At 41.3% G+C, this 23032-nt stretch overlaps 2 protein-coding genes across 2 annotated transcripts in view; one reads left to right on the forward strand and one right to left on the reverse strand.

The window, feature by feature from the left end:
• Nucleotides 1–5928: 5928 nt before the first annotated feature.
• Nucleotides 5929–7504, reverse strand: LOC308118273 (zinc finger and BTB domain-containing protein 6-like; the record flags this gene model as incomplete). The annotated part of the gene is made up of 2 exons (XM_080477623.1): nucleotides 5929–7038; nucleotides 7196–7504. 2 exons carry the CDS (start codon nucleotides 7502–7504, stop codon nucleotides 5929–5931), a joined length of 1419 nt encoding a protein of 472 aa, XP_080333749.1.
• Nucleotides 7505–9430: 1926 nt separating this feature from the next.
• The window catches only part of jak2a (Janus kinase 2a), a 29982-nt gene continuing 16380 nt past the window's right edge, over nucleotides 9431–23032 (forward strand). The window contains exons 1-2 of the mRNA XM_080477109.1: nucleotides 9431–9751; nucleotides 19145–19423. Coding sequence (XP_080333235.1) covers nucleotides 19168–19423 — 256 coding nt within the window. The 5' untranslated portion in view covers nucleotides 9431–9751; nucleotides 19145–19167. The remainder of the gene's footprint in view (nucleotides 9752–19144; nucleotides 19424–23032) is intronic.

A 23032-nucleotide genomic window follows, 5' to 3' on the forward strand; every position in this document is an offset into this window, starting at 1 on the left:
AGAAGAGCAGTACGCTTAATGCTTTATAGGGTAAATATAACATGCAGTTGGAATATTACAGCACGTGGGGGTTTCGTGCTTTATTAAATTATTTATGCTTGACTTCTTTTTTCAACAGTCACAAAAAAAGATCTGCTGCAAAGTGTAAAACCCATCATCATCATGTCATAGTTTCCTACAAAAAACAAATAGGTGTCTTCACTAGATTTTTGTATAATTTCTGTCTATACAGTACTAAAAACGTACCGATGTTAAATTTTGTACCGTTTTGTACAATTTTGTGAAATTATTACTTTTTCACCTGTGGACAATGGTATATAGAGTAGACTACTGAGTAGAATTACCCAACAATATGATTTACATTTGAAAAAAAATAATTATATATACTGTATTGCGTTTGAGAATGGAACTACATATAGTCAATTTTATTTGCATAGTTTGTACATCAGAGGTGCACAGCTGTTAAGAGGCCTTTCTGTTCTTCCTGTGCAAGCACAGATCTTTTCACAGGTTTCCTCCCACAGTCACAAAACATGAATATGAGGCAACGTAGGGACTAAGCATCTCTTGTAGGTGTCAATGTGACCGTGTGGGGTTATCTGGCTCTCTGTGTTTGCCATTGATATGACTTACCACCGTTTTGTGGCTTATAACGGCCACACTGCAGCTCAGACGTGACTTTTGTTAAAATCTTAAATGACATACATCTGAAGACAGATATGAGGATAATGCAAGCATACCTTGAATGAATTTGACACTGTTGATCATGAAATTCTGTAAGACCAACTGAAACACTTGGTTTGTACTAAACTGATTTCCATTTTTTCTCAGGTAATCTCAAGTCCGGATTGAACAAAATTACATGTGTATAGGTTTCCATTGTGTTTAAGAATAACAGCTACTGCGCTCCTTCAGTCTGTGAGGTTAAAAAGTTAACACTAATCCAGGGATCTTGGTGTGATCATGGACGCTCTTAAAACATATCAACATAAAACATCTTGTCATCACATGAAGTATATAGCGAGGATTAAAGGAGTGATGCCTCAGCAAGATTTAGTGACGCTGATCCATGCATATGTCTTCAGCTGACTCGACTGCTGTAATGCTGTATTTACTGGTCTCAATAATCTGTCGGACAGCTGCAACCATTGCTGCTTATTTACTTCTACCCTTTCTTCACCTCAACCATCAGTCATTCATACCCCTGGAGTTTTTTATGTACATATTTAGCAACAAAATCTCTGTATTCATATTTACAAGAATAAAAATAGTAACTAAAACTATGACTAGATAATAAATCGTCCTTACATCCGTGTCGTCAGCCCGTCCTCCCTGTACTTTGTGAACGTCGTTGTTTTGTACCGTTTTTGTTTTACTTGAAATGTACAGAAATATTTGCTTTGCGTTGCCTTGCTTTTGTCGTTAATCAGCTGGGATTGGTTCTGAGTTGGAAAAGAGGATGGATAGTTCCTATTTTCAAGTAAGTATTTTTAATTTTTTTTAAATGCATCAATCAGAGGCAGTGACTGGGAGGAGGGGATGCAAGTGGGCCAACAATCATATTTCTTTCATTGTGCCAAGTGTAAATCAGAAGTGCGGTACATTTATGTCGATTTACAAATTCCAGAAACACATCAGCTCCAATCTCAAAGTTTTGTATAGTTATTTAAGCATGCGTTGTTGTTTTTATTTATTTATGGTCATCAATTTATCATTATCAGTTTGGAATAAACCCGCTGTTATACCGATATGGTCACATAGCGTTGTTACAGTAACATATCCATTTAAAAGGAGGCGATTCCTAACACTGGTTATTTAACAGGCTCTGCAGTGGCCAGTACCCGACTGGATTATGCTGCTGGCAGTAACTAAATTATCAAGGTTGTAATCCTATTTAATGGATCAGGGTTTAACGTGCTGTTTATAATGGACTTAGAAACGCATCCCAGCAGTATTTGACTCTAATAATGAGGACATAATTTTATGTACATTTGATGCATTATTCATACTGGAAAGCTACAACTTTGTAGTATGTACTTAGAAAATGTATAATCTCATCTACTTCCTCCTGGATGAAATCCTGTTGCACCTTCACCTACAGAATGAAACATATTTTTTCTTGTCAGACAAAGAAGAAAATCACACACAATTCTTTTCAAATACATACTTTAATGTGCAGCGAGAAGAGGGACACTGAAGACAAAATAGAAAGTTTATAGACAAACTAGTTGACTAGTTGCAGCAAACTAAAAAAAAGAAAAGAAAAGAAAAAAAGGACAGAAATCCCTCAAATCAAAACTGCAGCCTTGTGTTATTATCTGCTTCCTTTTTTATTCAAATATCAACTTGAAAAAGGGGAAAGTTCACTTTGACTTGGCTCAGTTCTTTTGAGACACCATTTTAATTCATTATTCATGTTAATTTGTTCCGTCTCCCCTGATTTGCACAATTATAAGATGATCAAGGTTTACATTGATGAAACACAATATACTGCAGATTTTCTCCTTTTTGCCAGCAACCCTTCCCTGTTATAACTGAATGGAGTTGCTTATGCTACATGGCAATACTATAGGAGTGGAAATATTTAATTTCAATCATGTCCATGCACAAGACTACCACTAAAAGAGGAATTCGTGTAGTAGTGGTACATAAAATGCTTTAAATCCTTATTTTTCTAAAGAAGAAAAAATTGTATATATTACATGTATATCGCTTATTTACAATCACTATAATCCCTAGTTTTATTGACTATACATTCCAAAATGAGATTTCATATTAGATTAATTGTAATGTTTCTATTCTAATTTGAAAGAATTTGGTCCACTGATTTGCTATGTATCCACCTTTTTCATGGTTCTTTCCCAGTGGCAAATCTTTTGGACATTAGAGTGATAAAATAGCCCTTCCCTCTCATATTTGTTGTATATAGATGTCTTGGTGCACCATTAATGCACACACAGCATATATGTAAATACTATACTTACTTAAAGATTTTGAATCATCATCAGATGAAGAGCATCCATATCTCTATTCGAGCTACTCCCATATCTTCCCTTCTGCTCTTTCAGCTTCTCATTCATAATGGAGGTGCTCCAAAAGCCACATTTAGTGTTTTTGTGTGGGGGTTTATACGCACGGCTCTGTGCAGCACATGTGCATCATGTATGTATTTTGACCTACTTCGGGGGGAGGAAACACTGGATGCTGCTGAAAGGAAATTTAAGAGGATTTATGGAACTATCACAACATCAAACTATATTTTGTTAGACGTTTGTTTGGTTTTTTTTGCTCATTTCTTTAGCATGTCGTTACACATGATGAATGGTTCATGCTGCTACATCACTGTGTTATGTGAAAATGTTTTTTTTCTCTTAGGTAATGAAGGCGATCTTATTAATACATTACAACCCTAACCCTAAACACACACTCTCTGATGCGTGCACTATTTGTCTGCACACAGAGCCTGTAGTGTTTCCGATGCCCACTGGCCAGCGTGCCATTCAGTAAGAAGAGCGACACTGACATTTCTGGGCCGAAAGGATGACTGAAGGATACAAGGAGGCACAAGACTGGGAGGAGCTGAAAGCGAGAGCATAGAAACCCTCTCAGTCATACAGGCAAACCCACTCACTCACAGATTCATGCTCAGCGAACTGCACACAATTTCAGACAGGTCAAATGGTGAAGTAATGTCTGCGGCGAGCGATCGGCTAATGCAGTAAATAACTTTCACGGGAACGCAGTAAAAGCCTTTTCATTTTTGCTATGAACGCCGGTATTTCTTTTGAATCTGTCACAATAATTGCTGTGATTTTTACAGCCTATTCACCAAGCATTTTCTTTATTAACGCATTCTGGCATTGAAGCAGCAATTTCCATTGTATCCCACCCCTCTGCGTGACCGTGTTCACAAGAGAATAACATTTTTACATTTCTTGTTCCACTTATTTGTATTGCAGTCTCATATACTGTATATCAGGTGTCGCAATCCAAACACGTCTCTGTCTTTATGAAGGAGAGGCACTGATTTTTGATCAAAGCCTTAAACATTAAAGGAGACATATCATGCTTTTAAATCCTTCCTTTTTACATATAAATCATACAGTTGTGGTCTATACAACGCGAAACTGCAATGCTTGGGTCTGAATTCCTCATTATTATAGCTCCACAGGCCCCTTTTCAACCCCTTTTCTGATGCGCTTCTGAGAGCAACTCGTTTTGGGGCGGTCTCTTCAAATGCAAATGAGACACTTCATACCCCGCCTCCTCTCCAGGTTGCAGAGGTGACACTCGGTTCAACGTCACCCTGTTCGGCCATCTTTGTAGTTTGATAGAACAGATACAATTATCTAGCGGCGCAGAAACTTTATATTCACACATTATTTACAAAATGTCAACAAGGGAAGATTTGTCCATCCAGCCATACATGTTGGAGCCAGAGTCGGACCCGGCGGAGCGAGATGAAAATGACGATGATGCACCTGAAGAACAACGTCTTCATATGGATGTAACGCAATGGTGTGTTACTATATTTACACTAACTTCTCCATCCATGCCCACTACTACAATACTGCCTGTATTACAACGACTATTTAACACAGAAGTTACATTATAATCTAAAACGAGCACACAGCGCTAACATATGAAGACGGTGCAACTGCTAATGCTAACAAAACAATGACAGGGACGTCTTATCATCACACTTTTTAGCGTTATATACAGCTTACCGAAGTGCTCTGTTCGTCGTCTCCATAGATAGAAGGAACTGACCGCTCAATCAGACCAAGTCTTTCGGCAAATCCTTCTTTATACTGGCGGAGGTTGCTGAAGCAGTCGTCCTTAAAGTGATTCGCGCACACAAAAATGACCATACCCACACATGTGGGTACATTTCTGTGAAAAATAAAACTCAACCAGGCACTTCGAAAAGGTTCTGATGCTGGGAGACGGTGTAACGAAACTTGTGGGTGACTACATCCAACAACCGAACATTTCGACTTATCCTCTCGTAACTTCGGTTGGACTACAAAATCGCAGCGAGAAACAAAAATGGCGGATTGCTCGAAATGTCGATGTCCTAATTTGGCAGTTCCGCTGAGAATACTGTGACGTCATTGTTCAAAAAACGTAATAGAGAATAGAAAAATCGAAACCGATCGCAAAATATGACCAAAACAGAATATAAAGATATCAACGGAGCACCTGAAGAGACTACTTTGAACTTTTCTGTACTTCTAAACACTCTAAATATACAACAAAATGCATTTAAGGGCTAAAAAAGTGGATTTAGCATGATATGTCCCCTTTAAAAGAATATAACAGTTCTAATTTATGCATTTTTATAGAGCATGGTTTTAAGTTAACTGTAAAGCCAATTTTCAGGGCTTTTCTGTGGAACATTTAGAATGTTTACATCAGCAACTCAATGCTGCCTAAATGACATCAAAATTGAGTTTATGTCATTATGCCACACATTTTTTTCTTAATCCTTTCTTGATCTGAAAAGCAGGATTGTGACGGTAGATTGCAATCAACTATTTTCGGACTGCGTGGTGGTACAGTGGTTTACGCTCTTATCTCACAGTTAGAAGATCCCACAGCTCCGGTCCTGGCTCTCTGGACCTTTGTGTGCAGAGTTTGTATGCATACCCCTATGTGTTCATCGGTTTCTAAGTGATTCCAACTGTCTAAACTAGAGTATTTGAGATTGAATGGTGAATATAAAATTGCATGTAGCTGTGGATGTGAGTGTGTGTGTCTGTGTGTCTCTCTGTGTTTTCCCTGTAATGGACAGACGGCCTGTCCAGGATGTACCCTGCTCCGCCCATTGGCTCCAGCTAACCCCCCCAACCCCCACCCCCCACCAAAAACAAAGACCTCAGTACCATTGCTGAGTGCAATTGCACATAGAAAGCAAAGAGTTTAGCTTTACTGACAGCCTAGAGCCTTATCAAGCACATTTTGCTGACTACTCTCTCTGTGACGCTCCCTAGTGGAGCAATAGAGGCCTGATTTGTGAGTCAGCAGCGCGTCTCTGTGGCTATTCTTCTGGGACCTGCCCCCTGTGTGCAGGTTGAGGTGGTCTTGCAGGGTGGTCCTCTGGATGAATGTCTTGTGGCACAGCGGGCATCTGAAAGGCTTCATGCCAGTGTGGATGCTTATGTGGTGCAGCAGGTGGCTTTTTTGAGAGAAATCTTTCCCACAGACCAAACAGGAAATCTGTCTGTGCTCCCTCAGGTGACTCACATAGCTCCTAAAGTGCTGGAAGACTTTGTCACACCGCCTGCACAGGTATGGCCTCTGAACAAATGCACTGTACGAGTCCTCTGTGCCCTCTGCAGCAATGGGACTTTGGCAGAATAGATCAGAAATCCTTTCTTTTTTACGTTGTTGCACCTGAGCCACTGACATATAGAGATTTTCCTCTTCTGCTTCCGGATAGTTGGGAGAACTCTCCACCAGATCTACATTGCCTGCAGATACAGAACTCATACTGACTGCGGGGGGAATAAGGTCGTGGAAAATGGCTGGAGGGTGCAGCTCACACTTGAGAGTACCCGCAGTGGGATGAACATGAAACAATGTGTTGCTTGTTTGCAAAGGGTGAATGCCTTCAATTTCCTCTGACTCCAGGGTGTTAAAACAACATGCTGCTTCTTCTTGAGCTATAGCTCCTTCAACTTTCACTCTTGCTGTATCTTCTCTGACCTCTGACACACTTTGACCATCCACGTTGCCTTCTTGGCAGACTCCTAAATTGGACCGAGTCACATCTGCTCCCCTATCTTGCATATTTGTGCCCTGGATGCTCGCGTTGGGCTCGGCTGCATCCTTTTCCTCTGCTGTTTCGATGCTGTTGCCAGGCCGGCTCCTGTTTAGCTGCTGGATTTCCTTTTGTTCTGAAGGTCCCTCTAATTTCAAGAAAGCCAGGATGGGGCTGAGGTACTGGGAGACAGCCTGGGAACACTTTTCCACCACCTGACTCATCTGGAGGGCACTGGCAGCAGTCAGGTAGCTCACCAGCTCTTTAAAAGGAACCTGCCGTGAATTAATAAATGGAACAATAAAATCAGCTCTGGAGCAATGATCTTACTTTTGATAACATCTTACTCACATTTTATAACTGAAATAAACTATTCCGATATATAGCTTCTGCTCCGGATCAAAAAAATATGCATAGATATTTATGCTGTACCTGTAGAAACCCAGTGTAGCAGGTCAGGAGCAGCACCTGAGCAACGTTCACGTCGGAAACTACACCCACACTCAGCTCCGCCTGGCCTTCATGGAGCAGAAACTGGTCCCGAAGGAAGTCTGAGGATGCTGCAAGCACAACTTTGTGACCTTGGAAAAAGACAGGCTGGACAACGGAGCCCTGTGGACCCCCAAGGATGAGAGTGACATCACAGAAGTGATGCTTTTCTCTCAGCAGGTTCATCTTGCTGAGGACAGCGTTCCTGTGGGTCGGTAAGATAAACTGCAGCGTGCCAGAGGAGCTTGACATGATGGTTAACCTGGAAAAACAAGAATAGTTCAATATAGTGTAAATAGAAATGGAGGCTGAGCTGTGGAAATGACTATATTATCTCATAGTAAATTGTAGATGTGGATTTCGAATGTGATAAAAGTATTAGAATGGCTGGAGCGTCTCATTAAATTTCAACATCCTCCTATAATAGCCATCATGAGGCTAATATGTTCTTTAATATCTAAAATAAACCCACATTGTACAATCTGTGAAATATTAACGAGTAACAGAATGATAATAGAACTGTTTATCCAGCCTCACCTTATACTGCCGGCTCATCCCGTGATCATGTATCCAAAGGGTGAAAAAGGTTGATTGCAAAAATGAAAATAATTCTTCATCTGCAAGAGGATGAGGTGCATCTCTGCTCTGCAAAGCAGAGGCTCATCCAACTTCCTCCCTTCTGCTGACTATGTTAGACATGGAATGTGTGTGTGTGTGTGTGTGCGTGCGTGCGTGCGTGTGTGTGTGTGTGTGTGTGTGTGTGTGTGTGTGTGTGTGTGTGTGTGTGTGTGTGTGTGTGTGTGTGTGTGTGTGTGTGTGTGCAGTGCACGCAGATTTTCTCATCCAGTAGTGCTGAGACGCCACAAGAGAAGTTTCGCCCTTCATGCAGTACTCTATATCAACCACGCGGTGGCAGCGTTTCTCTGAGCATAAAAGCCCAGATGGACACGTGGTTTTGAAGGGAAAACAGACATATGAATTCAGTTATGAAAAAAAAAGGGATTTCACTGTATGACCGAAATAAGTAAGGCACACAGTGTGGAATATATATTATTCATTTATTCTGTGTAATATTAGAATCTCTAGTAGATTATATTTCAAATCACGACCAACAGTATCATACGATAACGTAAACGATTGTCATACTTATTGTCTTGTTTTTATGTGATTGTTAATGTTTTTAATATTATTATTATTGTTCGTATTATGTTGCTACTCTTTCTTTACTGTCCTTTTTGGTGCTGCAACAATGCAAATTTTTCCAATGGGGCAAGGATTGTCTTGTCTTGTCTTAATATGCCTGTTCAAAAGTACCTGGGAACGTATCTTTTTGGAATATAAAAATATGCTTTCATATTTTATATGACCTGGGAAGACCCTAGAACTGATAATGCCCCCTCTCAAAAAAACAACCAAACAAAGCATTTGCCGCACAATTTGTTAAACATGAACTTAGTGAGGCTTTATGGGGCCATTCTTGTTAATTGACTTTTGAAACTTGTTGTTATGCTGTACAGACACAGAATTGTGATACAATGCTCAATACATTGTGTGTAGTAGTCTGCAAAAATTTGTTTTTTTTTCCCCCTGAAGGTGGCTTCCAAGATAAGAATTTATTGAGTTATTCTAATTTAGAAAGCATGTGAAAGTTCTACGTTGCTATAAAAGTCAAACAGACACAGATCTTGTCATTTTGGAGCAGTCTACATGAAAATATCAGACTGTTCAACATGAAGACTTATTACACTATTGTGTTATTATATTATATGTCCTCTACTTTCGAAGTGCATTCTGATGATTAGATTTGCAACTTTACATGTGTTTTAAATTATGATTTCTTTTCTGATGCTTGTTCAAGAAGCTTCTTTCTTTTTTTTTCTTTTTTTTTTTTTGACGCCGCTATTCACTTAAAGGGCTCAATACACGACTGTTAAATAAACTGCTAAAGGAGAAACAGATGATTAATGAGCACAGTGTGCTCTGTGGAGTGAGCAGGTAGTAAATAACACCTTGTTGAGTAACATTTGACCACAGATGATGTCATTTAAAGGTACTGAGATCATGTGGAGGAGAGTCTTCCGTGTCGGACGCGGAAGAAGAGTAAACGCGGCGAAGGAAGAAGAAGAAGAAAAAAAAGTGACTCTGAAGCGGTTTGGAGGCATCCTGCTCCGCCCTCATCACACCATCATCATCCTCACTATCGCCTCCTTCACTGCGCCCAACGGGAGCGCGCCGGAGTGGAGACTGTTTGTTTGCTTGTTTGTTTGTTTGTTTGTTTTAGCCGAAAGTAGTCATGTCGGGATGAAATTGAGGAGCTGCTGGGAGTGAAAAGAAAAGTTTAGAGCAAAGAGAAATGTGAAGATCTACAGGATGGCTGCTGTTGACGGCGCAGAAACAAAGCGGAGGCGCTTCAGTTGGTAGATTGCAGCGGAGTTGGACTACAGACCGGACGACCACCTCCGTTGACTTTAGGAAACTTCTGCAGTCACAGCGAGCAGAGTAAGTTACGTGTCTGTGTGTGTGTGTGCGCGTGTGTGTGTGTGTGTGTGTGCGCGCGCCCGCGCGCCAGGCACAATTCCCTGCCTGTCATCTCAATAGTGAGGATAAAAAAGTTTTAGTTGAACCGTATAATCATGCAGCTCAAATTCAACGTGATGGGACTGGGTTTGGTTTATAATTCTCATGCCGTCATTGCTCAAAAAGTGCAGGAGCAACAAAAAGACAATGTAAGTAACCCATTGATCCATCTCCCATGCTGCTTTGAACCGTTCAGGGACACAGGGTGCCGGAGCCAATCCCAGCTGACTATGGCGGAAGGCAGGAAACACCCAGGACAGGTCACCGGTCCATCACAGGGCAAACACAGATAGACAGATACCGATGCTCACATCCACACATTTGTGACCAGTTCACTTTAAAAACTTGTTTTTGGACTGTAAGAAGAAACCTTGTGGGGGAATGCGTGTTCGCCCAGGAAGAACATCTACACTCCACTCAGAAATGCTCCCGAAGTGGACTCAGAGTGGTCTCTGTGAGCTGAGAGCTCGGACTGCATTTAAGTACTGATAAAACAAGAAATGGCTGTAGGAGTGTTTTTCCAGTGAATTAAATCTAATGACATTGAGTCAGGGATTTAGTGGTGACATTTTCTCTTTCGATTCTGGGAATGTGACTTTTGAGGAGTCTGCATGCTCTCTGCTTGTAGGGCTTCATGCTGGTAAGTTCCTCCTGACACTAATAAAAAACATGTGTTTGAGGTTGATTAGTGACTCCGAGGGTCCGTTGACACCCGGCATTAACAGGCGTCCTGGGTGATCAGATCTCTTGTGGCGAGCTCTGAAGCAGACTGTTTCACATGTCCTCCAAATGCATCAAGAATAGAATATTGACTCGGCAGGTTGTGATCAAAACCTGGACTGTGTGTCAAAATGTTTCCCTCAAAACTTAAAACAGTTGGTGTCCTCTCTCGACAGAGTGTTCCGAAGTGAGGAAAGGATGCAACACAATGGTGAACACAGCCTTGTCCCAACTTTTTATGGATGTGCCACTGCCACCAAATTTCTAAAGGAGACAATATATTTTTCATAAAACAGTAAAATGAGTTACTTTCAATGTCTCATACGTGATTCAATAGACGTAGGCAGCTGAAGTGAATGTGCGTCACTCTAACACAACAACTCCGTCATAAATCATTTCTACCGGCTTGAACCAGTTTTTCCATCCTCCTCTGGCCTCTGGATTGTTTCTCTTCTGACCATGATTCTCTGCCGTGCCAGTATTTGCTTGTTTCCTCGTCGATCATTTTCTTTATTACTTCAACCGCCTGACTTTCATCATCAGCGACAACATCTCGAAAGTCGCTTAAAGCGCCGTTCCGTTTCGTCAGTTTAAACTTTAATTGGCCTTCTTGACTGTGTGTTTTTGTCAGAATGCATTCGACTTTAACTGATGTACGTTGTGTTGCGACTGGTGGGTCTATTTCACCAACATAATCAGTGATATGAAGGTTCTAGAACATGTTATCAACCCTGAGGCATTTTTCAATTGACGTGCCAGATATTTGTGTACTGCTTCCCACAGGGTGAAATTAGACTGGCGTGGGTGGCGCTCTTGTTGACTGTCTAGCTATGTCCATTAAAATGGGCCCCAAAGGAATATTGTGTGTATTTTGAAGTTAATTGACACACTGCTGGCCGGACTTGGAGCAAGTGACAGGTTGCCAAATCTTTGGGTCAAAACAGGACAGTGTTTATGTTACCCTGAGCAGTACATGGATCATTTTGGTACACTGAGCTACTGAGTTTTGAGACAGATAAGTCAATGGTGAGCCGTCGCATTGGAATAACAGAAAAGACTGCATAACAATCCTAAAGCGTCGTTATTGGTTTTCCCCAACTCAAAGGTTTCAATTTCAACCTGTTGTGCTTTTGCGGCTTCATCCCCGATGCTCTGAATTGTGTATCATTCTACTGACAGTTACAGTCATTTGGACCCAAGAGGGATTTTCAGGTTTCCCTCTTAGTTTACTGCACGGTTAGATGAAACCGGTGGATTGCAGAGCAAGCATCTTCTGAAATTACCACAAGTGGTGGTGACTAAAGTGACATCATAGTCCTGAAATGAATTTGATTATTATTTTTTTTTTGTTGTTGTTGTTGAGTTTACCTGTGTAGTTTTCTTTTTAACTAGCAAATGAGTTGGACTAAGAGAACTAAATCTCTTTTACGGAGCAAGAGATGGAAGATAGAAGTCAAATCAGTGTGTGTGTGATTGACGTCATTCCTTACTGCCGGTAGCTTTGTACTAAGCTTAGACTGGTTTAATCAGGCACGCTATTTATTTTTGTTCACATCAATCTGTCATGTTCAGGAACACTGACAAATACATCGTGTCTTTGGAATCAAAGAGGAATGACTTTACATTACAGAATTTTTCTCTTATCATAAAATTGTCTATCAACTAATATCCTTGGCTTTCAAATCAATCATTTTCACTAAGTGTTTTAATCATCTTTGGTTCAAAATGTGTCCAAAATACACAAAAGACTGACATCCCAGTGTTCACCAGTTTAAATGTGTTGAGTTTATCAACTGGAAAATAAGTGTGCTGGTGCTTTTTGTTGTCTACTGTGATTGGCTTTTCAGTTTCTTAAGTTTCTCTCAGGTTCATACTAACAACAATATAGGCTTAACTTTTCATGCACCTGCCAGCTAGAGGGAATTCTAACTGTGCGTGAAAAAAAACCCAATCGCTATTGAGTATGTGTGTCTGGCTTATATGGGAAAACCTTCAAGGGGACGCTTTGCCGTTCTTTTAAATGTCTCTCACTAGGACCGAAAAAAAACTTGATGATGCAAATTCAATGATGACACTATACAAATATTCAACCACACACGTTTACAGCGTGATAATCACACGCATTTATTTTGCACTCGGTCAGGAGAATCACGTGTTTTTCGAGCATCCGCGAGGTCTACCATTTGAATTCAAGTTCATCCTACAGATGGACCCAGATGTTTGTTTCTCTTTAAATCAGTCATTGTTCCTTTTCAAGCTGCATGTGGCTGGCTCTGTTTTCTAGGGTTTCGAGGCAAAGACGCATTGATCCTTTGCCATAATCAAGCTTTGAGCAATGCCATGAATACAGATTCTTATTCTGACTGTGCTCCCTGTTAAGAAAACTCACATGCTGAGGGAGGACAGACAGAAATAACAAAAAGTGTTGGCTTCGGCTACATTCGCCGATGGTTTTCAGGAATAAACGCGCTGCAAAGGTTGTCTTAGTCTGTTGTTTTTCTTCTCTGGTCTTTTCATGTCTTAAAAAAAACACGCGACTCCATTGTTTTCAAAGCCATGATTTAGTTGTATGAAGGTAGTGTTGATTCATTTGTCAGAGTGTTTTTTGAAATCCGGGTCTTTACAAGAACGTCACCACCTCTGACACACACGCGTAAAGTGGGGAAAGTACATTACTCCTGCAGCAGAGATCAATTGTGGTAGTCTGCAAGTTTTATTCAGGTCACATACAAACCCCCCCCCCCCCCCCCAAAAAAAAAGTAAAGAAAGAAAAACTACACGGTCAGGTGCTGTGATGGAGACTTGACTGTTTTCTGAAGCAGAAACACTTCAGTGTTTTTCCATGGGGTTCTTTTGCCAAAATATTGCCTGTGATCACAGGAATGTCTGAACGCCCAAGAAAGGTAACATCCAACCGTGTGACGTTTAGGGATCAAATCCGTCCTTGCTTCACATGCGGCAGAAAAATCCAACAACTTGCAGAGGAAAAGCCTCGTCTTTACAGCAAGGATCATCTGCTTTGTGTTTGAAGTCATGAAATGATTTTAATTTCACTGAACCTGGCCCATCAAACTGTGTTATACCTTTTTTAATAAACCGCCTTTTAACATACTCAGTACAGGAGTGTAAACATCTACGCACCTTCTGTCACGTCAATCTGTGGCCTGCTTGTTTTGTTTATGATCGGGTGTAAACAACACACGTCGAGACTTTAGAAGAAGGCCGGGGGGCAGAACTTGAGGAGGGTTCGGTGTAAAACCTGCTCAGACAGACTTGGATGCTGTTTTTCTTTCCTTCACTGACCCCTCGGCGTTTACAAGCAAGTCGGGCCACAACTTGGTCCCTGTTACTGCTGGTTTCACGACGTCTCGGAGCGAGTGACGTTTAAAGACAGACTGTTTGGTAAACTTCATGAGATGTTTCCTTCAATACATTGATTGTTGTCCTGTATGTAGCCCGGAGCACTAGCTGAGGGCATTACCATGCAGTGTGTCGTAGTGAGAGATACAGTATAGTGCCCGTCTCTCCCTCACTAGCAGACAGAAGAAACGACACAACTGGTCTGCAGATTAAGACTCATTCGAACACAAAACGATACTCCGTCTGCCTTTCTTGCATGCACAACTTTAGGGAAGTGTAAACACGCCAAAACAAATACACTATTGCATCAGTGATTGTGGGAAGTGGGTAAAGACAGACATGAAGGACTTTAATGTAACTTCAGGCAAACTGGTTTCTATGTGCTTACTAAGAGACTGTGTCTATTATCTTACATGGAGCGATCCAATCCAGATTATTGTTTCCTTTTTAGTCTTTTTAGGCAACCAATATGGAGATCTAAGCTTAAAAAGAAAACAAGGTATGATACAAATGAAAGTTATTGGTTGAAACATGAGAGTAGTTCCAGATTGGTAAACATGACTGAAGACCTTGCTGTTCAGCAGGCGATTTTCCTAATATAATACTCTTCAAATAAATCCAGTCTGTTTAAGTTTGTCCAAATGTGGAGCAGCAGAAAAAATACAGAGTTCTGTTAGTGTTCACTTTGTGTGGCGACTGGCAAGAGGACTCGGTTCTCCTTCAGGTTTCTGTTCATGTTTAGTAATGTGGTAATGAGCGAATAAAATAAAATACGATTGAAACTTAATTCAATAAAGACATAAACAGTGCAGACGCTGTGGGGCTCTCAGATCTTTACTTGTTCAAAGTATAAGTTTTCTACCTGGCGTTACCTGGTTGCCGTTGATATATTGAGTTTTAAAACACAGACACAGTGTCGTGTTGACACATAGAACGTTGGCTAACACACTGAATGAGCCTTTGACATTTGACGGACATTTGAGCGAATCCACGAGAAAGCTAAAACAGACTGACAGAAAGTGACCTGAACCTGGAGAGCTCAGTGTTTACGATGCACACGTTGAGAGAACTGCAGTGGGGATCGACTGTCACTTGTACTGAGAAAAACGCCTTCCTGTGGTGTCAGTTCAATTAGTTATTATCAGTATGGTCTAAGTTCAGTTTACTGTGCTTGTTGATTGAGTCAGTGCTCTTAAGTTCGTTTTGGGGGTTGAAAGGAACCAAAACATCCTGTCTTATGTGACCATCTGAAATATCTGGCCGCTCCAGCTTGCTGTAAGATTACAGTTTAATGCAATGAATAAATTCTGCTTAGTGTACCATACAGCCACCATACAGCCCTGTCCTCCTAATGAAGATCATCTTTATTCAACTGCAGTAATGGCAAGCAGCTTTTCATCATAACCAGAACAATTCGTTCACAGGACAGTCAGACTGATTGAATTCTCATTTCCACAGTGTTTGCTCCAGATGGGACATCTGCTGTTCATCCAAGACCGTTAATGTCTTTAGTACATTTGTTGTGCTGTGTAGTATTGACCTGCTGGGTTAAGTCTGTCTACATTCTCCTGTATGACTGCTGAAATGTGTTTACCTGGTCTGATTTGAGGTGTGCGCCACTGAGCAGACTGATTCAAAGCGATACCCTTCCGTGTCTTGTCCATGCACCATGAAAAGTTGCACACCCAAAGTTTCAGTTGGCGTTTTTGCTCTTTTTCAATGAGGGATTTTAAGGGGTTTTCCCCTCGTTCTTCATAGAGCTGGATGCAGGTTGAGCGCTTTCGGTGTGAAGCCAAGTGCAACAGAGTTAGGTGAGCCTGGGGTCTGTGATCCCCGCACTGTTTATTGTGACTATTTAACTGGCCTGTTATGACAAAATTCTCTGGCTTCCAAGTGACACGGCAAATGTTCAGACCAGTCGACGCCGTAGGCTTTTGTTATCTTTGCATCCAGAACACTGTATTTTCTTTCTTCCTTTTAAGTTCAATAATTTTTTAAGGCTATTCAAATTTATTTTTGCTGTGACAAGGTACTTTACATGAACACACATGAATTGCATGTTTGTCTGTGTTTCTTTAGATTGCTAGTTCATATATCTCACGGAAGTCATTCTTGCTCGCTGGTGGTTTTTGTATGTGCTATTATTATGTTATTTTGTCACATGACCAGATATTTTGAGTTCTTAGTAAGATTGTGATGTTTTGCAGCTTGAAGACTTCCTGCAGACGCAAAAGAATAGTGCATACACATACAATATACATTTTTTTAAATGCTTTAATCAGCTGGGTCAGTTCTATTCAAAAACAAAACAAACAAGAAAACCCAACAATTTTGTTTTTGCTTTCCCAATTTAACAAGGTTTTGCTTTCCATAACTTACTTGTATTAACTTTGGATCATGAAACCTAATGAGTCACCTTGCAACCACCAACCATGTACTAATCCAAGCAATATATTGCGGGGGGGGGGGGGGGGGGGGGGGGGGGTTGTCACGATAAAGGGGCAGCTTGATTTAGAGGTTAGGGTTGTTGCCTCACAGCTTGAAGGTTCCTGGTTTAAACTGGTTAACTGGCTGGTTCTTTTGGTGTGGAGTTTGCATCTTCTTCTGGTTTCTGCAGTTTTCCTCTGCCATCTTGATATAAAAGTCGTGCTTAATAGGTGTATGTGAATGTTTGTGGGTAACTATTTGGTTTTCTCTGATAGATCAGTGACTTATTCAGGATGTAATTCGCTTTTTATTGAGAGATCAGACGGGACTAATATGATGGATGATTGTTTTTTCCTGATTGAATGTTACTGGTAAAAAAAAATAAAAAATAGAATAAACAAAATAATGAAATAACGCTGAACCTGAAGGAGTTGTAGCAGTCATGCAGGTCAAGTCATATAATGCTTTTAGACTACCTTGCTATGAAGGGAGGATGCGTCTTTCTCACGTTTTTACTGTGTGTGGATTTTTCTCACAGTCACAAGTGAAGTGTGGGTTTTCACAAATGCCACACGGGGAGGATTATGGTGGGTTTCTGTTGCCTCGGAGTTTGAGATTCTGCTCAGTTTTTAGAGCTGTGAAGGGGAATTTATAAAGGAGCCACCCCCTCCTGGTTGGGACCCCTGTGCTGAAAACGTGGTTTGACGGAGACAAAGATGTCAGTGCATGGCAGCTTCCTGCGTAAGAATTTAGTGTAAAAAAACAAACCAAAAAACATTGATAAGTAAAATATTTGTTGCTGCTAAAAATAGGCCACTGGTCTGGAAGACAACATACGTCATCTGGCTCTACTTTCACTGAAAAATATTCAGATTTGTGCATTTCAGTTGTTGTTTATCTTAGTTATCCAACATTAAGTTTCATCTGAACTGTAACCGACACCCAGCCGTTGTTTGGCAGGGAAATACTCTGTCCATGTCCATCACAGAGGAGCCGCTGCAACTAAAAAGTGCAACAGGGCAGCCGTAAAAAGGCGCAATGTGGCTGAGCTGATAGCTCTGGCCTCAACTAACATCAGGACCCTGATAAGATCCAGTGAAAAGACTGGTGCAACTCCCTGCAGGCCTGCCTACGCCATGATAAACCTTTTGGGTGTGTAAACACACTGACGGCGTATTGATAGAGCTGTGTTTTCCCGATGCATGTATGGAGAGTTCATGTATTGTCAAATGATATCATGGGAAGCCTACATGCAACCAAAGAATAATCCCTTTTGTGCTGCATTTATTGTGTTCCCTCGACCGAAGGTGTGAATCATCTGCCACAAAAATACAAAACTAAGAAGATGCAAGTCAAAACAATACAACTCCAAATGAAACCTGTATGTGTGCTGAAATGTAACCAATATGCAAAACTCTTGAGAAAATATTGAATGTACCAGAGATCAAAGATCTGTTTTCAGGCTAAATAATGACTTACCTATTGAATGTCAACAAGACCTACTTGTTGAATACACACAAAAACACATTAGTATTAACTCTTAAAGGGATTTTTAAGGGTTGCTTCCATTATTGTTTGGGTCAGTCACTGTGATATTTCCACACTTCATTCTTGTCATCTTGGTTTTCTCGTCTTTGCACTTCTTCTTTGTGGTTTTGAGTATTCAAAGCAGATGACACCACCCTTTTTTTTTTTTTCATATTTTTCTTACATCAGAGTGGAGCTCAAGCAGGCGATGCCTGTCAGGATCAGTGTGAATCCAAAACTAGATACAGACAAAAGTCCTGAGTTTAAAGTTTATGTCCCAAACGTCTGAAGCCGTGGAGTCCAAGAAGGCGCAGCTAGGGCGAGTCCCAAAAAAAAAAAAAAAAACCCCACCAGAGGTCAATGAAAGAGAGCACATGAACAATCCAAGGAACGCCGGGAAACTGCTGGATGTCTGCATGCGGAGGCAAGTGAGGCGATCTGACAGGGTGCACATGAGGAGAGGGGGAAATCTATACCCTGGAAGGTGAGTCAGGTCAATCACAAGGGCAATTAGACACACGGCGGGGAAGCAATCGGTGCACAGGAGTGACAGGACTCAACAGAGGAGGGAGACACGCACACACAACGAGTACACAGGCATACACACACTAACGGAATCAATTAGCATATTAACTTGTTTCATAAGAAGTTTTGGAATAAAAAAACGTTCACGAAAACTGATTAAAACGGTCAATGTCTGCCTTCAAAATGACAATACTCTAATTACATTTCAAACTGAACATAATTTATCATTATTTCAGAATAGTTAGCCCAGCCCAACACACATTTATTTCAGACAATGTTTTACAAAAGCAGTTTCTTTGTAGTCTCTGCCACAGACTGGAATCAAAACCAGACATCAGATCACAGTTAGGAATTTAACAAAAAACAAGTTGGTTTCACTGCCTCAACAAAAAGCTGATTTGACCTCTGTGCATGCTGTTTTTCTATTTTGCCTATTCAACTAATGAAGAAAAGGGTAGCTTTCAGAAGTTATAACTGGTGTGCAGATTTGATATAGAACGTTATTGATCTGTGTTAGGGGACGTGTTATTCATGAGTGACGGGAAGAGGGATCGTAAGATGGGTCACGTTAATGCATTTGCTGTACTGGACGTCTGCGCTGAAGAGGAAGTTGATCTGTACCAGCCTCCCCACATTCCCACCCATGTCTATGGTCATGAACTTTTGAGTTATGACTGAAAGTTACTCCACACACTCAAATAAGTGATTTTCATTCAATATTATATTAATATCAGGTCCTTTTTCTTATTCTGACAGGTGGACGCCTCTTTAAGCAGCACATGGCCTGTATTCTGCTGAAAGACATGGAGCCACCCACAACGCCTCACAGTGGCCTTCCACCCCCCGACCAGGACTCAGCCACCAGACTCACCCTGAAGGAGGACGTCGTCGCTGCCTGCCTGAGCATCCATCTATACTACCAGGCAAAGGATGGAGGGGGAGGCGGTGGAGGCAGCAGCTCTGACAACATCCTCACACGTCCACCTGGAGATTATGTAGCGGAGGAGCTGTGCATTGCTGCGGCCAAAGCGTGCGGTGAGTCACAAGTGCATTTCACTTCTCTTGCGTGAACTGACCTGTTGATAAAGTGTGAAAAACCTTTTAAATAATATCACCAGGAGAGGCACAAGATGAATCACACAGGCTGAGCGAAAACCTGGAAACAGCCCGAAGGTTCGAACCAAGAACAAAATATTGCGTATTTGCTTAAGGAGAACACGACAATTTGTTGATTGTGACAAAAAAAAAAAGAAAAAGTTGAGCACACACATCCATGGCCTGCATACTGTCATTGAGGACAAAGGTTTGGTTGGGAGGGGCTCAGTTGATAGAGCGAGTCATTTGCACCAAATCCTAAATTGTTGGTATGATTCACTATCTCTTCCTGTCCATATGCTGAAGTGTTATTGAGCAATGCACTGAACCCGGAGTGGCTAAAGGGTCGGGACAAGGACAAGGTGTTACAGTCCCTCGAACAATCCTTTGCACCACTGCAGATTTGCCACTACCAGTAATGGAAGGTCGAGTACCTTGCACGACAACTGATGTCACTGATGCGTGAGTATGTGTGCGAATGGGTGAGCGGTCAGTTCTAGCTGCTGTTTAAGGCTTGGGTCACTAAAAAGAGATGGCCCTTTCAAACTTCCAAGTGGCTCATCAAATACTATACCGGACTATAAACCGCCACTTTTTTCACACGCTTTGAACCCTGCAGGTTATAAAATGACGCGGCTAATTTATGGATTTTTACGGATTAACGAGCTTCATGCCGCCAGATTCTACTTCCGCATACATGCGATTCTGAGCGCCTCTGCTTTACTAAAACTTGCCCTAAAAGTGATATTTCTGCTCTTCGTGACCTCGTCCTGTTCTGCTTTCGGTCCGGAACTCCAGCAGCTGACGGCTCAGTGATGCGTTCAGGTGCGTCACGTGAAGCCGTCCTGCTGGACTCTGTGGCTGAGAACTCTTCCTCCTCAGAATCACAATCAGCACAAAAAAAAAAGGATAAAATACTTTATCAACAGAGATAAAACCTTGTGATTGTGTATCTCTCTCTTTCTCTACCGCTTCTCCGCAGCAGGTGGACGACGGCTCACAGACACTCACACACACACGCACACACACTCACGGCGCTGTGTGCAGGAATTTCCAGGGTTATGAAAGACAGGTTTGCGGGAATTGATGAATATTCCTGCCCTGTTACGACATGGACACCTGCGGCTTACAGTCAAGTGTGGCCTATATATGTACTTTTATTTTCTTTTTAAATTTCGCGGGTGCAGCTTATACCCAGGTGCGCTCAGAAGTCCGGAAAGCACGGCATATTAAATTTATACTAAAAATAATGAGAAAATATGTGTAAAACGGGTTACCAATGCACAAAACATTTCCTGTTGTATTCTTAACATGGAGCAGAGTGCTACACAAATCCATCTCGGTCTCACTCAAATATTCAATGACTGATTGCATGTCTAATATTCATGAACAGTGAACCAAACAGCGGAGAAGTTCAGAGAATCACTCAACAAAATAGAAATGAAAATGTGTAAAACAAACAAGGACAAATGTTCCCAGCTCCTCCGTGCGATCGATGACTTCAGAGAGCTGCGTGGCGTTTCGTTCGCCGCGAGCACGTCATAAGTGACCATGACTGTAAAGTGTATTGAGACTGTCGGAGTGGTGATGTGGTTTGCAAGTGAAGTCCTTTCATGATATGAAACTCCAAATTGCAACCAAAGAGGAAAAACACACTCATATTAGTCGCCATCACCTCACAGGAAAGATTTCAGTTCGACAACTAGACCTTTGGTTTGAAGCCTTGGAATCCGAACAACATCGGAAGTGAAAGTCTACAATGACTTGCCGCTGTAACGTTAAATTCCTGTAAGCTCCTGTGATTGTGGTAAAGAGTGGCGCATCGTGTTTTCAAAAAGTAGATATAAAACTTGATTAACGAGCGATGGCAAACATCCAGCACTGTAGCTCCATGTTGCACATAGATAAAGAAAGCACCCACAGCATTACAATTAAATTTTGTCCACATTAGGAAACATATTCACAACATAAATACATTTTTTTTTAAAGAAAAAGCACATAATAACCACATTTACAACAGATCCAGTGTGTACTAGATTTGACCAGTGCTACTGGAATTGACAAATGTCCATTATGATCTCAGCTTGGTTCAATTCTTCCTTCACAACCACATCCTCACTGGTCACCAGAGGCGTTTCGGTGCCAGAGCCGGCATTGCCGACTAGTCTCCACGGAAAGTTTGAGAGTATGGGAAATGAAAAACACACAAAAACATTAGCCAAGATTTATCCTCGTAAATTAATTATAGCGTCAAACGTCTACATTTGACGATATATAAATTGCCCCTCGGTGTGAGCGTGTGAAAGTGTGTGTGGTTTGACACACAATAGATTTAGCACAAGACCCAAATTCAGCTGCAGTTCTAATACTTATTACGAGCGACAAACTCTCTTTTGACTTTTCATGATTCTATGTCAAACAGATGCACGGAAATGTAGAAAATGCACTCTGAGATTACGTAAAGCCAAAATTGAGTTAAGAGGAGTCGTGAGCCTGCAGTCACATGTGACAGCAAAAAACTAAATTTGAAGGCGTACTTCACACGCCCATGGCACACAAAGGAAGTTGCAGTTCATATCACTGATCTTTCATGCTCGCCTTAAAAAAAAAAAAAAAAAAAGCATCTTCTTCGGTAGTAAAAAACGTTTGAATTTGCTTTTTTTTTTAACTTTCTTTCATATACTTGGCTAATGTCCTTGAAGATGAAAATCCACTTGACTGATCTCGGTCAGTCGACGGGGTGCCTTTGCTCTGATGCATTCTGAAAACAGATATGTCCAAAGCTTTTGGTCGGGTATATTTGGTCTTTCCTGGTGAAAAGAGCTCGCTTTGCTTTCAGAATCATTGCAATGTGTGTCATGTGAAAACAGAACTGCAGTTGGTCGACTGCCTTCTTTCTATAAAGTCCAAACAAGGAAGTTGTCTCGTCTCATGTCACCTCCAGCTTATGAAAAGCCATTTGAGCATTTCCCTCTTGAACTCTATTGTTTTTATCCTCCATCCATGTTTTTCTCTCACTCTCTGGTTTCTCCCCTGTACCTTACCGCTCACTCCGATTGTTTTTCATTCGTGGTTTAACCACAGTTAATTGAGGTTTTCCTGGTTTGGTGATTCTTCACACCTCCTTTGTCATGTGGGTTGATCAGATATGAACCACTAAGATCTAATTCTCTCATTGAGATTGTTGGAAGGTCGAGACGAATTGTTTCACGCAGGCTGAAATCAGACGCATTCACTCACTCTGCAGTTCTTTCTGGACCGGTTGGACTCAGAAAGGATTGTCTGGTAGTACTCACACAGAAATGAGGTGTTCTGGTACATTACTAAGCTATGAGTGCAGTGCATTATACAGTTTAAAGCAATCTGTCAATCTTAGCCTTTCCATGTGAAAAGGCTCTTCACTATGCGGTGTGATTAGTTAATGGAGTCTTTGCTTTGTAAACACATGCTTAGAAGGTTGGTTTTGCGTTGCGATGGATCCTCGTTAGTACTTCCCCTATTGTGGTTGAGCAGACTTCCTCCTCAATGCTATTGCTTCACTGATGTGAG

Source organism: Lipophrys pholis (assembly GCF_963383615.2).
Source record: "Lipophrys pholis genome assembly, chromosome: 12".
Lineage (NCBI taxonomy): Eukaryota > Metazoa > Chordata > Actinopteri > Blenniiformes > Blenniidae > Lipophrys > Lipophrys pholis.